Genomic DNA, 15,876 nt, shown 5'->3' with positions numbered 1-15,876 from the left:
TGGCATCCTGGGGATTTCATGATGAATTTCTATAGGAACACAATCATCAAATTATCAGGTGTCCCCTTCTCCATTCAAATGTTTAAAACTCCCATTAAAATGAATTTGTGATATTATTTATTCATTTGACTTTTTAAGGCAGGGTCTTGCTATGTATCTCAGGCTTTCCCCCGGAGTCACTACATAGCCCAAGCTAGGGGCAAACTCATGGTAATCCTGCTGCCTCAGGCATAAGCCATAACACTAAGCCTAAGTTGTTATGGAATTGATTGTTAATGAATGCATGATACTACAGCTTCAAGCAATGCTTTAACTACTAATGCCAGTGACTTTCTAATGCATATCTATACTTTATCACATTTGAGATGCTACAGCGTCTGTCAACAGAGCAAAACAATGTAGTCAACAGATGAAACCGTTTGATGGTCAAGTGGAGGTTCTTTGTTGTATAGACAAAGTAGGTCAAGTTGTCTAAACCATTAGGAAAGGGGGTCCTTAAATCTACAAGCAAAGAATTGAATTGTTACTTACATGTGATGGTTTGCTTGTGGAATGCTTGAAAAAATTCTCTAAGATGGCATTTGGTTTAATTTTGTGCTGTGTCTTTTTAATGCCAAGTGCATTTGCTAGAGGTGTAGCAACAAACCTACAAAATATGAGAAGAAGGTTTGAGAAGTAAGAAGTCAATGCCCATAACCAAAAAACCCAAGCTGTACCTTTAGATGTCTGGGGAAAGCTTGGACATTTGCTTGTATTGTTCTAGTTAGGATGCTGAGTGTGCCCAATGAGCCACACTGAAAAGCTTAGTACACAGGGTCTGTGTGCTGTTAGGAGCTGTGGTAAACCATCAAGAGGTGGGCCTAGTGGGAAGTCCTGAAGTTATTGGAAGACTGTCTTCTAAGGGGGAGGGGCCATAGGACCTCAGGGTCTTCTCTCCATTTCCGTTCTGTGCCTCCACATGCTCCTTCTATGCTATGACATCTTAAGAGAGCCCAAGCACTAAGGCCACTCAACCTTGGACTGGAAGCTATGGGTTTTTTTTTTTGTTTGTGTTTTTTTTTTTTTTTTTTTTTTTTTTTTTTTGGCCGGGCAGTGTTGGCGCACGCCTTTAATCCCAGCACTTGGGAAGCAGAAACAGGTGGATTTCTGAGTTTGAGGCCAGCCTGGTCTACAGAGTGAGTTCCAGGACAGCCAGGGCTACACAAAGAAACCTTGTCTTGGAAAACCAATAAGTAAGTAAGTAAGTAAGTAAATAGATAAATAAATTGCTTTGGGATATTTTGTTGCAGCAATGGAAATCTGACTAATATACATTGCCAATGGAGCTACATACAGCCAGTCTGTGCCCACCAAACGTTCCAAGAAAACAGCTGGGCATAGTGGCTAATGATTATAACCTAACACTTGGGAGGGTGATAGAGAAAGACTACAGTGTATTTGAGGCCAGCCTAGGATACACAGTGAGTTCCATTGTAGCTTCAGTATCTCAGAAGACAGACAGACAAAATAATAACACCACAATCTAAGTCCAAGGAGAGAAAAGTTTCAGACCTACACACAAGCAATCATTTATGATTATGTAAACATGGTACACTACACACTTTAGAATTTATTTCATTGTAAGTTCATGTACATTTATGTGCAAGATTTGGGAGTTAGGATGAAATATTATATTTAGAATTTCACTTTAAGAAAACCAAGGGTTAAATTAAGTGTTCATCGCTTTATAAGAAACTGAAAATTTGCTTTCCAAAGAAGCTGCACCATTCTTCACTCCTGTCAATAACATGTCAGGTTTCCAGTTACTCCAAATCCCCAGGTGCTTGGCTTTGCTGGCAGCAGAGATCACGCTGGCTGTGTAGTCGCTTCTACCCATTTCCTGCCAGAATTGTCAGTATTCCTAAGTGCTGCTTTAAGCTGACTCTCACCTTATTTTTCCAGTTTCTTAAGGTGGAAATGTACTCTTAATCTGAGCTTTCTTCATTTTTACCTAGAGGAGTTTGCAGCTGAAAATTCTCCCCAGTCCTGCTCCTTGCACATTCTAGAAGGTTCTAGTGCAGTGCGCTTGCTCCTTTTCATTCCATTACAGACGTTTCTGGCTTACTGAGAGATTCCTTCTCTGGTTATTTAGAAATGTGTTGATGTCATTTTCATTTACCTGCTAATTTCCTGGTTTCTACCCTCCCTTCCTTCCTGTGCACGGTCGCCATCCCCTCCCATTCATGGAGACTTGTGTTTTGGTCTGGCACATGGCATGGCATGGGGAGTGCCCTCTATGCATGAGAAGAGCAGACTTGCTGCTGTTGGATGGAGTGTCTGAGAGGTGCTTGCTCAGTTTGATGGTTTATAAAGCTTAAACCTATTTCTTTCTAGCCTTCTGCCTACTTATTCTCAGGGGTCCTTCTGGAATTATAATACATCTTAATTTATAATGTCCAGGTTCAAAATAATAACAAATTACTTTCAATGGGATAAAGAAAACATCATTCATTCTCCCTTTATATTATCATAGAAATCATGTCTTTATATGTTATGTTCTAATCAACACAGATTTATTACTATTATTTTATGCAACTAAACAAAGAGTATAAAAAAGGTTTCCAAATGAAAATGTAGTCACACTAAATTGGTGGATTCTTAATACCCGTAAGTAGTATCATTTATCAAAACCCTTTACAGTCTTATTTTTTCACTTCAGTCATACCGTTCTTAATTTTACAATTTCCCTTTGGCCCTCTATCTTGATTTATGATTCCCATGATTTTATTGCTGCTGTGATTTGCTGAGTCATCGCTTTCCTGCTTTTCATTTAGTTCCTAGGCATACTGTTTCTGATTCTCTGAAAATGCTTTAAGTGTCCAGTGACTCCAGCATCCTTGCTTTCCCGGAGACACTGTCTTCTGCGTATGTACCACAATCCCCCAGTTCTAACATGTCTGCTTAGGTCTTGTTGCATGTTGGTGGTGATGCTAGACCTCAGATCGCCTTCCTCCTCAGTTGTTTGGCCTTGTTTGCCCATCTGTGAGTTAAGTCAGTCTGAAAACCTGAACTGCATATTCTGTCTCTGTCATGTGTGGGTACTGGCGTCTCTAGCCCATCAGGTTGCTACGCAGCTGATGACTGGACAGAGACTTCCTTCAACGCTGGGAGCCAAGAGGCCCCCCAGTCTGCTAGGGGCTCTGCTCATATGCTGGGATCCAGCACCCCGGGCTGCTGGGCAGCCAGGCAGAAGGATTCTACCTCACTTTCTGTTTATAGAGTGCATCAGAGCCATGGAGAGGTGAGAGCTTAGGGACTTCTGGAGTCTTGCCTGGACCTGCACAAACTGTTGAACATCAGATTGCCCTTCAAGATTTCCAAGAACACATCAGAGCTATGCATGGCTCCACCCCACATGACACCTCAGCTCTCCACTTTTCACTTAGAGGCTTTGGCTTAGTCGAATTTTTGTACCAGCTATTATTATTTCCTCAATCAGCCAATCCCCTTTAATTCTTCCAGATAAGCATACTCTCAGGAATGTACCCTTTTAAAAACTGCTGGGCATGCTGTGAGGGAGACGGAATACAGACAGCAGCATTATGACAGTCAGGTGATGACAATTCTCCATTAATAATGCTTTGCAAGATTTCAGCTTTCTCCTTGTAGTGTCTGCCAGGCTGCAAGGGTAGATTGTACTCGTGAGTTCTTGGGTTTTGCTTCTAAATTGTTTTTTTGTTTGGGGCTTTGGTTTTGGTTTTTAGTCTCACTGTGCATCCCTGACTGGTCTGGAACTGACTGTGTAAAGCAGACTGGCCTTAAACTTTCAGAGATCCACCTACCTCTGCCTCCAAAGTGCTGGGATTAGAGCAGTGTGCTTGAGCTCTTAGCCAGTCAGGGTTATTACAGAGATAGTTAAGGGTAGCCAAAATTAAGCAAACCAATGCTCTTTCCAGGATTCTACTGTTTTTCTTAGACAACATGCCCTGTGTCATTATGAATCTTTGTCTAATTGTAAAAATGTTGACTCCGAATATTCCTGCTAGTCTTTTTACACAGAAAAGAATTTCAGATCATCTTCTTTCACTGAGTATGATGTCAGAGCATGTGCTGACAGGAAGTCTGTTTCCTCCTCTTGACAGCCTGCGGTATAGGCACACAGTATCCTTTAAAAGCAAACATTTTAGATCTTTCCCAAGAGAAACGAAAGCACACGTCCAGCCATGTTCCCACACTCAGATGTACACAGTGTTTTTACTCACAATGGATATACAATGTAAATAACACAGGCGTCCATCAAATAGTTCAAATACACTTGTATGGTGTATAAATATATGGGAAGATTAGTCAGTCTTAAGAAAATGTTAATATATATGCATTACATGTGAAAAAATCTCAAATACTTGTTAAATGAAACACATACACAAAGTGCTACAGTCTGTAATTCGGGTTATAGATAATTCTAAAAAAATATAAAGTTAAAATGATAGAAAGCAAATGGATTAACAAGGATAATAAATAGAAAAGGATAAATGGACCTGCCCACATTGATAGACATCCATATCATCATCCTGGAGATGGTGGTGTGACTATTTGCATCAATCTTTTAATGCACTACATGAAAGTAAACCTTCAATTAAGCTGAGTTTTAAAACTACAAGTGTGGTACACTAGGTATGTGGTCCAAGCTGCAGTCTCAGCTACCGGGAAGGCTGAAGGGGTGGATCAAGAGCTGTATGTTCAATGCCCAGCTGGACAACAGAGAGACCCAACCTCAAAGGGTCACAAATGAAAACAAAATATTCAAATGAGGGCCTGAGGAGATGACTCACTGGATAAAGCATGTGCCATGTCAAGGGTGAGGACCAAAGTCTGGACCCCCAGAACCCAGGTAAATGCAAAGTGAGCCTAGCGGCCTGCTTGCCTGTGACTCCAGTGCTCAGAGGCCGAGACACAACAGGAGCAAAATCAACGGAGAGGAGGAAAGTGTTTGCTTGGTTTTTGTTTTTTAAAGCTTACAGGTCAGTTGCTGACCACAGTGGGCCCTCTAACACCAATTAACTATCCAGAAATATCCCAGGCATGCTCACAGGCCATCCCCAGAGCAAGCGAGAGACATACAGTCAAGCTCTGGGCTCAACTGAGAGACTCTGCTTTAATGAATAAAATAGAAATCAATTTAGACTGACATCAGCCTCAGGCCTCTACAGGTGAGTGCACATATCTGCACACACATGTGCATCCACACATGAACAAATGTGCATACACACACACAGTTCAGTGTATCTCAGTTAGCAGGGCACTCACCTAGTCTGCCTCTAATATCAGCCCTTGGGAGACAGAAGTAGAAGGCTCATTACTTTAAGATCACCCTCAGCGAAATAAACATTGTGGCCAGCCTGTGCTACATGCAACCCAGTCTCAAGAGCACTCCCAAACAAATAAAAAGAACCAACCCCAACAGGAGGAGGAATAAATAAATAAATAAATAAATAAAATCCTTTCTCCAGTTCTGACAAAGACTGTAACCTCTGCCAGGTTTTGTCCATTCTGGTACTTCAAAAAGTTTCTGTTTAATTACAATCTAGAAGCTTGGTGTGATGGTTTGTATATTCTTGGACCAGGGAGTGGCACCATTTGGAGGTGTGGCCTTGTTGGAATAGGTGTGACCTGGTTGGAATAGGTGTTTCACTGAGGGTGTGGGTATAAGATCCTCACTCTAGTTGCCTGGAAGTCAGTCTTCCACTAGCAGCCTTTGGATGAAGACGTAGAACTCTCAGCTCTGCCTGCACCATGCCTGCCTGGATACTGCTATGCTCCCACTTTGATGATAATGGACTGAACCTCTGAACCTCTGAACCTGTAAGCTAGCCCCAATTAAATGTTTTTATAAGGCTCGCCTTGGTCATGGTGTCTGTCCACAGCAGTAAAACCCTAAGACACTTGGTTATGAATGATCAGATGATCAGCCCCTTATTTCATTTTTTAAATGCAGAAGTTAGGTAAAAGTTTCATAAGGTAATGTGATTAAAAAGAAAGAAGCATTCCAACTTCTAGACAGACTAAGTTCTACTGGAGAAAGCCCATGCCACCCAGAGATAGGACCCTGATATAGCTGTCTCTAGTGAGACTACGCCGGGGCCTAGCAAACATATAAGTGGATGCTCACAGTCAGCTATTGGATGGATCACAGGGCCCCCAGTGGAGGAGCTAGAGAAAATACCCAAGGAGCTAAAGGGAACTGCAACCCTATAGGTGGAACAACATTATGAACTAACCAGTACCCCGGAGCTCTTGACTCTAGCTGCATATGTATCAAAAGATGGCCTAGTCAGACATCACTGGAGAGGCCCATTGGACTTGCAAACTTTATGTGCCCCAGTACAGGGGAACGCCAGGGCCAAAGGTGGGAGTGGGTGGGTAGGGAGGTGGGGGGGAGGGTATGGGGGACTTTTGGTATAGCATTGGAAATGTAATTGAGGACAATACCTAAAGACACATAAAAAGGAAGTAGCTTGCACCGGATGAACGGAGGGCAAAGTGGAGAGACATTCTGCTGCTGACTGTGTTCAAGAAAGGAGGGGAATTAGGTCTTGGTGTTATATCAGTTATGCAAGCAACAATGCAGGCACACACAGCATGAGGATTCCAAAGTCACATGAATGAAGTCAGGCTGCCATCATCAAACATTCTGCTCTAATGTACAGTTTGTATGAGGCCATTTCGATCCATTCTTGTGAGTTAACAGTGGATAATCTTTTCTCAACTTCTGAAAACTACTGAAAATTGGTTTCTCAGGATTCTATGAGATGGTGAGGAAGGGGAGAAGCTGGGACCTTCTCTGCATACAAAGGCATGAAAGAAGAGGTGTGGCTTTGCACCTTCCACCTCTGCCTTGGGCCTCGGGGGACATCCTCTATCCTCTGTGGAACTATCCTATACTCCTTGTCTTGGGCTAAACTCTTCAGGGGCTAAGCTCTGTTCTACAGGGACTGTCCAATTCTCATGTGTTGAACTTTGAGTAGGCCTCTTTAAAACCATATTACAAAGACATTAAAGAATTTATAGAGGGTAAACCCGCAAAAAACTACTTGTCTTAATCTAAATAAATGAATAAATACATAAACAGTTTGACAGTATCAAATGTATAAAATCTGTGAAGGCAATTCACATTTACAGGAAAATTTCTTTTTTTATTAGATATTTTCTTCATTTACATTTCAAATGCTATCCCGAAAGTCCCCTATACCCTCCCCCTGCCCTGCTCCCCAACCCACCCACTCCCACTTCCTGACCCTGGCATTCCCCTGTACTGGGGCGTATAATCTTTGCAAGACCAAGGGTCTCTCCTCCCATTGATGGCCTACTAAGTCATCCTCTGCAAGATATTCAACTAGAGACACACGCTCTGGGGGTGCTGGTTAGTTCATATTGTTGTTCCTCCTATAGGGTTGCAGACCCCTTTAGCTCCTTGGGTACTTTCTCTAGCTCCTTCATTGGGGGCCCTATGTTCCATCCAGTAGATAACTGTGAGCATCCCCGGGTGGGGCAGTCTCTGGATGCTCCTTCCTTCCATACAGGAAACTTTCTAAGCTCTTTCTTGATTCCCAGGAGATATTTGCTTACTCTCTTCCACTATCAGAAGCATTGTACTGTGAGATTTTTAAAAATGTCCGTATAACCAGAAACAAACAAACAAACAAACAGCCCCTCACTCAAGTCAACAGTGCTGAGCCTGATGTCATGGCACGTGTGTTTGAGTACCACTGAGCACTGAGGATTAACCTCCTGCTTTCCCACCTGCAGAGTACTCATGGTTTTTGTACCATCAAATCTGTACTTACAAACACTTTTGTAAGAAATAGAAAATATGTTATTTAGGGTAAAAATGGTTTAATTTATAACAAATAATGTAAACTTTATCTTAATTTATGAAGTATGATCTCTGCCATTTTTCCTATCTGACTGAAAGAAATATGTTTCTGTAGCATCGCAGACTTGAAAGAGCTGAGCTGGAGAGACGCTCAATGGGTAAGAGCACTGACTGCTCTTACAGAAGACCTATGTTCAAGTCCAGCACCTACATGGTGACCCTCAACCATCTGCAACCTCATTACCAGGGGATCAAACACCGACTTCTGACTTTTTCAGGCACTGCACACATGTGACACACAGATATACCTGTAGGCAAAACTCCCATACACATAAAAATAAATAAAAGAGAGAATAGAAAGAACTCAGGCTGCATTGTTGAGAATTAACTTGATAAGGAGTTAGAAAATAATGACTACATGTAATCCCTTGAGAAAGCAAGGGCGGCCCTAAGAATTAAAGAAGGCATTTGTCCACACTGTTGTTAGCCAGGCGAGACATAGACATAGAGACTTGGTATGTGGTGCTCTGGCAACCTAAAGGATGCCCTGCCTCACTGGCTGAGCAGATACTGGAAGCAACAGTTGCCCACTGTTTACTGTTAAACGGGAAGGGCAGGAGCTAGAGAGATACTCCATGGTTAAGGGTACTGTGGCTCTGCCATAGAATCTGAATTCAGTCCCCAGCATCTACTTAGTGCAGGTCACACGTTCCTATAATTCCAGCTCCATGGGGTCTAATGCCGCCTTCTAGCTTCTACAGACACCAAGATATATGTATCATAAAGATGTACACATAAATAAAAATAAATACTTCTGAGGGAAGGGAAAAGGCGTCTTAAGTAGGTACACATAATAAAAAATGTTTTTTAGAGAGAAGGACTTTTCAAGTGCACTGAGCCACAGCTCAGGGGCAGACCAGGGGTCTCTTCTTCATGAGAGCAACAGTCCATTTTTGACCCAAGTGAAGCTGCTGGGTTTGGTGAGTCCATGAAACAGAACTGGTCAACCAGACACTCCAGGTGAGGCCTCTTGCAGACGGTTATAAACAGGTGGTTTGTGCATTTGATCTTGGACTACTTGATCTTTATCAGGCCTGTCTTAAGTCTCTCCAACTCTTGCCATTCAAACACACTTTTTCCGCTTCAAATGAACTAATGTGCTCACGGCCGAGGCCACTACAGAAACTACACATGAGCATTCGCATTTGCTTCCTGCTGTCAGAACACGAATACGCTTTTATTGCAGGGTTGAATAGACATACAGTATATAGAAATATAGTATATAGAAATATCTACACGAATTAAATCAAGAAAAAGGTTTATTACTTTCTGAGAAAGCAAACTAACATTGTTTCCTGATTTCCTTACACTTTGGAAGACAGGACAACTAACTATACAACTTAAAAATAAGCTATGCTACACAGAGGAGGTTGGTTTGCTCCTTAATGAGACATTTCTGGTGTTTTCCAGACATTCTAGAATGACAGTTCGTCTTCAAGAAATAGTTTTTTTTTTTTCCTAGCACTGTCACAATTTGCTATTAGCAGTGCTAATTGTACAAATCAATGCAATTCACTGTGATATTCCCACACATGCCCACATCGTGCGCTCATCATAGCTGTCTCCCCATATTCAGTCTGTCTCAGCCTTGTTTGACTTTTACTGTAAGAGTAAAGCACGCAAAAAAAGGGGGGGGGGTGGCTGGAGAGATGGCTCAGCGGTTAAGAGCACTGACTGCTCTTCTGAAGATCATGAGTTCAAATCCCAGCAACCACATGGTGGCTTACAACCAATGAGATCTGATGCCCTCTTCTGGGGTATCTGAAGACAGCTACAGTGTACTTATATATAATAAATAAATCTATTTAAAAAAAAGAGTAAAGCACACAACGATACTCGCACCTCTAATTCTTCCTGCAAATAATGTTTCCTGTGTACTCTGAACAAGGGACTCCCTAAGGACAAAGTCTGGGACTTTACCATTATAGAGTCAGCAATAGCGGGATGGGAAGGGAAACACGTAAGTACCACTTACTTTTCAAAGAAGTATCTGACGACCATTAAAAGAAAGGCATATGGAATTGTGATGTATAAGTGGGAAGCTTTCACGAAGACAAGCCCATCATGATCTTCCAGGTCTGACCACTTTATTGTTGGAGGAAGCCAGTATCTCTCCGACCAGAACCATTTTCTAAACGTCTGAAACATTCTAGAACAATGAAGAAAAGGATATGTTAGCTTCGTATCCTCAGCACTTGGAACTGGGATATTGTGGAATGCTGTCCTTGAAAACACCTAAAGCAGGATCTGAGAATAAAGGTGAGAGACGAGCTCTCACGGTCTTCCTCTGCATGTAACAAGGAAACTGCACCCAGCGCCCCCAGGTCCTGAGGCTCTGGGATGAGAAAGCCAAGCTTAACACGCTCCTCTTCATGTTTTGGGACGCACAAATGTGGCTATTTCAGATATTTATTTTCCTCATATGACTCATGATATAAAAATAATGTAATGGGCTCACAGCTTCCAAGTATCAAAGATCAAGCTCCTGAAAGTTTCAATGTGTAGATAAAACTTCCCAAGCAGTCTAGGACATTTCCTGGGAGATGAAGGACAAGGAGTTTACATGATGTCACACCGGTAATCTTTTTATTTGTATTGTTTTGTGGTAGTGGGGATTGAACTTAGACTTTCACTCACATTAGGCCAGGACTCTACAGTGAGATTCGTGCCTGTCCCCCTTTTCATTCTGAAGCCAGTCGTCACTAAATTGCATAGACTAGCCTTGCACCCATTTTGTAGCCCAGGCAAACTTCCAACCTGTGGTCCTCCTGCTTCGGCGTCTTAGTTGCTAGGATTACAAACCTTCGCTATTGGGCATGGCACCTGTTAATAATTATATTTATGCAGACTCTCTTATCTGTGAAGTACTGTGCTAGATGTGGGGGACACAGAAGTTAATAAATAAGGCTCCCATCTTGAGAGCCAAATAGGCTTGTAGGTGAGGCAAGCCTGTTTAAAATGAGTAATTTTGATACATATTTTTTAGGTACCATAAAATTGTCCAGTTCTAATGTGTTAGTTTTGTATCATCATCATCATGTTATTATCCTTAGAAGCTCGTTTTTCTCTAATGAGAGACAGAAACAGATAGGAGGGGAGATGGGAAGGAACTGGGAGGAGTAGAAGGAATAGAAACCATAAGCAGAATATATTATGTGGGGAAAAAAATCTATTTTCAATAAAAGGAAATAAAGAATCCTAACTAAAACAGAAAAATAAAATGAAGAATAAAAAATACAAGATGCTGTGAGGCAGCCTGGGCACTGGGTCCAGCTGAGATGTGTCCAGTAAAGATGGCCAGCAGCGAGTGGATGTGACCTGTGGAAGATGGAAAAGCAGGAGCAAGCACTGACAAGTGGCTTGGATCCTGTTGCTTCCCTTTGTTGTCCCAACAACCAGCCCAGAAGTGTCTTTGAGCACAGAGACCTGGCCGGGGATTGAGGACGTAGCTCAGTGGTAGGACACGCTCACATACAAGGCTCTGGCCTGAGTTTGACCTCAGCATACCTCCCCTACCACCCCAGAAATATCTATGCAGCTTTTCACACCTAGGTATAGCTCAGAACAAGGGTAAATATTTGGGTCAATCTACAATTCTTACAGATTTTAGAAATCAATGCAAGGTAAAGCCTTTTACCAACCTGGGCTCATCATTCAAATCAGAACTAGGTATGAATGTAAGGACAAATGTATCTTTTGAGGAGTTTGTCTCTGCAGATTTGTGGCATTATTGCCTCTGACAATAATTAAAACACCAGGGCTAGGAGCTGATAGCAATGCAATGAGTTAGGGGTCACCCTCCCCCACTAGTATTGTTTAATAATTACTACATAAAATAAGTTGCTCACTCCTAAAACATAGCTCAGAGAAACATGGATTTTTCTGCCTTGGGAAAAAAATACAACTTTTCAAGCAGCTTATAAGTTCTGCAGGAGTAAGTCCTTAGCATTAGATGCCAGTAGAACTTCAGATTTGCTGGAAACAATAGTCAGTTTAATGCCCGGTCACACCAAGTAAAGACAGCCAACAAAACAAACAATGTAATAGAAGACAGAGAGGAAGCAGAAGAAAACAGCAGACTCCAGAAAATGTAGCTCACACTTAGAAACAAAGCTCACTCCATACTACGTGCTCTTTCCCTGAGCAAGGCTATCAAACATCCACGACGGGAGATGCAGGGGTCTCAGATCCCTTTGTTCATACAAAAGTCAAGAAGAACTCAAAACGAAGCACAGATCTAAATGTTATACAACAGAGCCAAAGTTATATGACTCCCATAAAGAGGATAATGGAGTGAACCTTGGTGACCTTGTCTCAGACGAGGCCTTCTGAGATGACAGGCAAAGCAAAAACAACAAGAGCAGAGGTGGATCAAAAGAGATCAGAGGGAAAGACCCTGTGCCTCAGTGGTACCCAAAGGACAGAGGAAAGTCTGAAAGTGTGTCTCATAAGGGAAATGATTCAAATATGCATAGAATCCTTACAACGCACTAATAGCAAGGCAAACAGCTCATCTTTAGAAAGTATCTGAATAAGCATTTCACCTGAGACACACACACACACACACACACACACACACGGTCAGTAAAGTAAGCACAAGAGGAGATGCTCTACAGTATCAACCAAGAAAGAGACATGAGCTCAAACTGTCACTTCCCATCACCAAGTGTGACAACAAAGCCTAACAAACACTGACAGGCCCCAGAGAAGTCAGAGCCCCAGGCACTGCCCTTGAGAGTTTACATTATCTGCCGATCACTCCTAGATAGCAAGAAAATTCAAAGGATTCTCTCATAAAGTGGATGACTCCTAAAACCGTACCTTAAGTAAAAAGCCAGACACAAACGGCATGGCCTATCTGAGCTCATGGCTATGATACATTCAGAATAAACAGCTCCATGGAGACAGAGAGTATGTTAGAGACTGTCTTAGGGTTTCTATTGCTGTGAAGACATTGTACAGCCGACCACAGTAACTCTTATAAAGGAAAACATTTAATTGGGGCTGGATTAAAATTCAGTGGATCAGTCCATTACTATCTTGGCAGGAAGCATGGCAGCATGTAGGCAGGCATGGTGCTAGAGAAGGAGCTGAGAGTTCTACATCTTGAGCCACAGGCAGCAGAAAGAGACTGTGGACCACACTGGGCATAGCTTGAGTATATATGAGAGAGACCTCAAAGCCCGCCTCCACAGCAACACACATTCTCTAACAAGACCACACCTACTCCAACAAGGCCACACACACACCAACAAGGCCATACCTCTTAATGGTGCCACTCCCTATGGGCCAAGCATCAAAACACAAGAGACTATGAGGGCCAAACAAATTCACACTGCCACTGATATACCTTGGGGCTGTGGACGTGGAGGAGGGGGCATTATTGGCTTGAGAGGATGAGAGATGACTTCTAAGGGAGGGGCATGGCATTTCTCTGGGACTAATGAAGTATTAAAGATCCGTGTTACTAAAAAACAGAGAATATACTAAAAAGGGTTTAAATGTGCACTTTAAAGAATAATGTAAGCCAGGCGTGGTGGCACATGCCTTTGATCCCAGCTCTTGGGAGGAGGAGGCAGGTGGATTTCTGAGTTCGAGGCCAGCCTGGTCTACAGAGTGAGTTCCAGGACAGCCAGGGCTATACAGAAAAACCCTGTCTCAAAAAACCAAAAAGACCAAAAACAAAAAACAACAAAAAAAACCCAATAATATAATATGTGAATTATATGTTAAGAACAAAAGAGTAAGATATCTCAAAGAAAAAGATTTCAAATTCAAGACCAATTTAAACTGTATAGTTTGGAGCCTGCCACAAAACAACAAACAAAAGCAAACTGTTCTGAAGAAGTGTCTCAATCAGATGACAGCCCCTCAGGTATAAAACTCTCTGCCAGATCTCCACATGCAGATATGGAGCTCCAGGCACAGGCCTTAACAATCCAGTTTCTTTTCAGCCAACCTTCCCACCTTCTTTTGTTTTCTCTCAAGATATGTGTGGTGTGTATGTGCATACATTTGTTTATCAAGTGACCGAGGGAGAGAGACAGAGACCGAGAGAGAGAGGGAAAAGGAGAGGGCTAAGGGAGAGAGCTATTAAAAGACATAGGAATCTTCTGGCTTTTAGCCAGACACAATTCCCATTCACCTGGCTCCTTAGAAAGTCCATAAGGGTACAGCCTGCATTATCTGTTAACACAATTCGGGCAGCTTTCAGAGTAACAACATCACCTCTCTCTGACCCTAGAGCACTGGGCAGGGTACCAGTACTCAGGCCCCAGAGAAAACATGAAAGATCACACCCACCATGGCAATAATATTCTTAGAACAGGAGCTGGTGGGGACACTTCTGTCTATTACCATCTCAGAAGTCCTGGTCTGAGACCAGGTCACTGAAATCCACCCCACTATCATATTCTATATGCAGGCGTCCTCCATCCAGGGCAGCAGCAGCCAGTGCTGTCCTGAAGTAGCAGACAGTATCCTCCACTGGTGGCTGCAGCCCAGAACACACAGTTGCTATTTCTCAGTTCCATGGCCTGCTTCTTGGTTCCCATGTCATCTAAAACTGGTTCACCAGCCTTCCTTCAGGAAAGGCCAATAACCTCCAATAATGTTTTTGTTTGTTTGTTTGTTTGTTTTGTTTTGCTTTGCTTTTTAAAGACACCAAGAAACGGGAGGAGAGGGAAGGAGAAGGAGACCTTTAAAAGTTCACAATAGTGATTCTGTCCCTTAGGGCTCCTGACTGTGGTCCATTAACTGTTTAGTAAATTTAATGCAGTGGTTCTGAGAACCTCACTGATTCCCGTGCTATCATCTTATACTTGCTCAGCTTAGCTCTAGGCGTTGTGGCAGTTTGAGAAAAAAAGAAAGAAAAAAAGAAAGAAAGAAAGAAAGAAAGAAAGAAAGAAAGAAAGAAAGAAAGAAAGAAAGGAAGAAAGAAAGAAAGAAAGAAAGAAAGAAAGAACCTGTTAAAACAGGTCCCGTCTACTCTCAGATTGTCAGACTCTGAGGCAAGACTACGGCTTGAGCTCTTGAGTTCAAGGTCAGACTGTGTAACACAACAGAACTTGTCTCAATATACAAAGACAAATGAAGAAACCCACGGGACCATCCATGTCTGTCTGGGATTCTCCTGGAAGCAGACACGTGGCTTTGCTACTTGGTCACTCTAAGTTCCTCTTTACCTGGACAGCCATCGAGGAGGTTCTAGCTGGATGGGGTCTCTAGAAAGAGAACCAGCAAGGACATGCCTACAGTCCATGTAGAACCTCCCGCATGGCAGACCCTCAGGACCTGTGAGCTGCTCACTGAAGCTAGAATGTATTTTGAACAACAGGAGTGATAATAGAGCCCGAATGATGTTTAAGTTAATTATCTACAAGCAACTTCAGTTTTACTAACTGCAAAACGATCCTCACGATTTGGGTCTAGGGTCAGGTAAACATGTCTGTCTACATTACTGATTTGTGTTTTCTTTGGAACTAACTTTGCACACCCAGCCCCAAGGAACTGGTTATGCCTTTAAAATAAAGCACAAAGGAAATCATTAGCGCTCTTTGCTCCCTGTGAACAGTCCTGAGACTGAGCCACTGTGGATTCTCTCAAAGCATTAAAGTCATGACTGCTTCAGATAAACAAGCAAGACCTGCCTCTGACACAAACACCTAACCGTAAAAGAAATTCACTATGACTGTGACTATTAATGAGAATGCATGGACACACACACAGATACACACTCACAGACACATACACTACATACACACATACACATTCATATACACACTACAGACACACACAACCCATATGCACACACTCATATACATACACACAAACACACATACACATACATACTAAACACATACCACATATACACCATACAAACAATGCTCATACATTATATACAGACTCACCCACAATACACTACACACACACACATTATACACACATAGACACACACCATACAC

The 15,876-nt window shown here is 42.4% G+C and overlaps 1 protein-coding gene across 4 annotated transcripts in view; it reads right to left on the bottom strand.

Moving 5' to 3' along the window:
• Positions 1-15,876, bottom strand: part of Cers3 (ceramide synthase 3) — a 90,575-nt gene that overhangs the window by 49,457 nt on the left and 25,242 nt on the right. For all 4 annotated transcript variants that reach the window (XM_006541001.4, XM_030242803.1, XM_006541002.4 and 1 more), the window contains 2 exons: positions 9,888-10,061; positions 532-646 (listed from right to left, as the gene is read on the bottom strand). In XM_006541001.4, coding sequence (XP_006541064.1) covers positions 532-646; positions 9,888-10,061 — 289 coding nt within the window. The remainder of the gene's footprint in view (positions 1-531; positions 647-9,887; positions 10,062-15,876) is intronic.

This window comes from Mus musculus, chromosome 7 (genome assembly GCF_000001635.26).
Source record: "Mus musculus strain C57BL/6J chromosome 7, GRCm38.p6 C57BL/6J".
In the NCBI taxonomy this organism is placed as follows: domain Eukaryota; kingdom Metazoa; phylum Chordata; class Mammalia; order Rodentia; family Muridae; genus Mus; species Mus musculus.
Note: the sequence above shows the minus strand (reverse complement) of the source record. Positions and strands in the feature narration are given on the sequence as shown.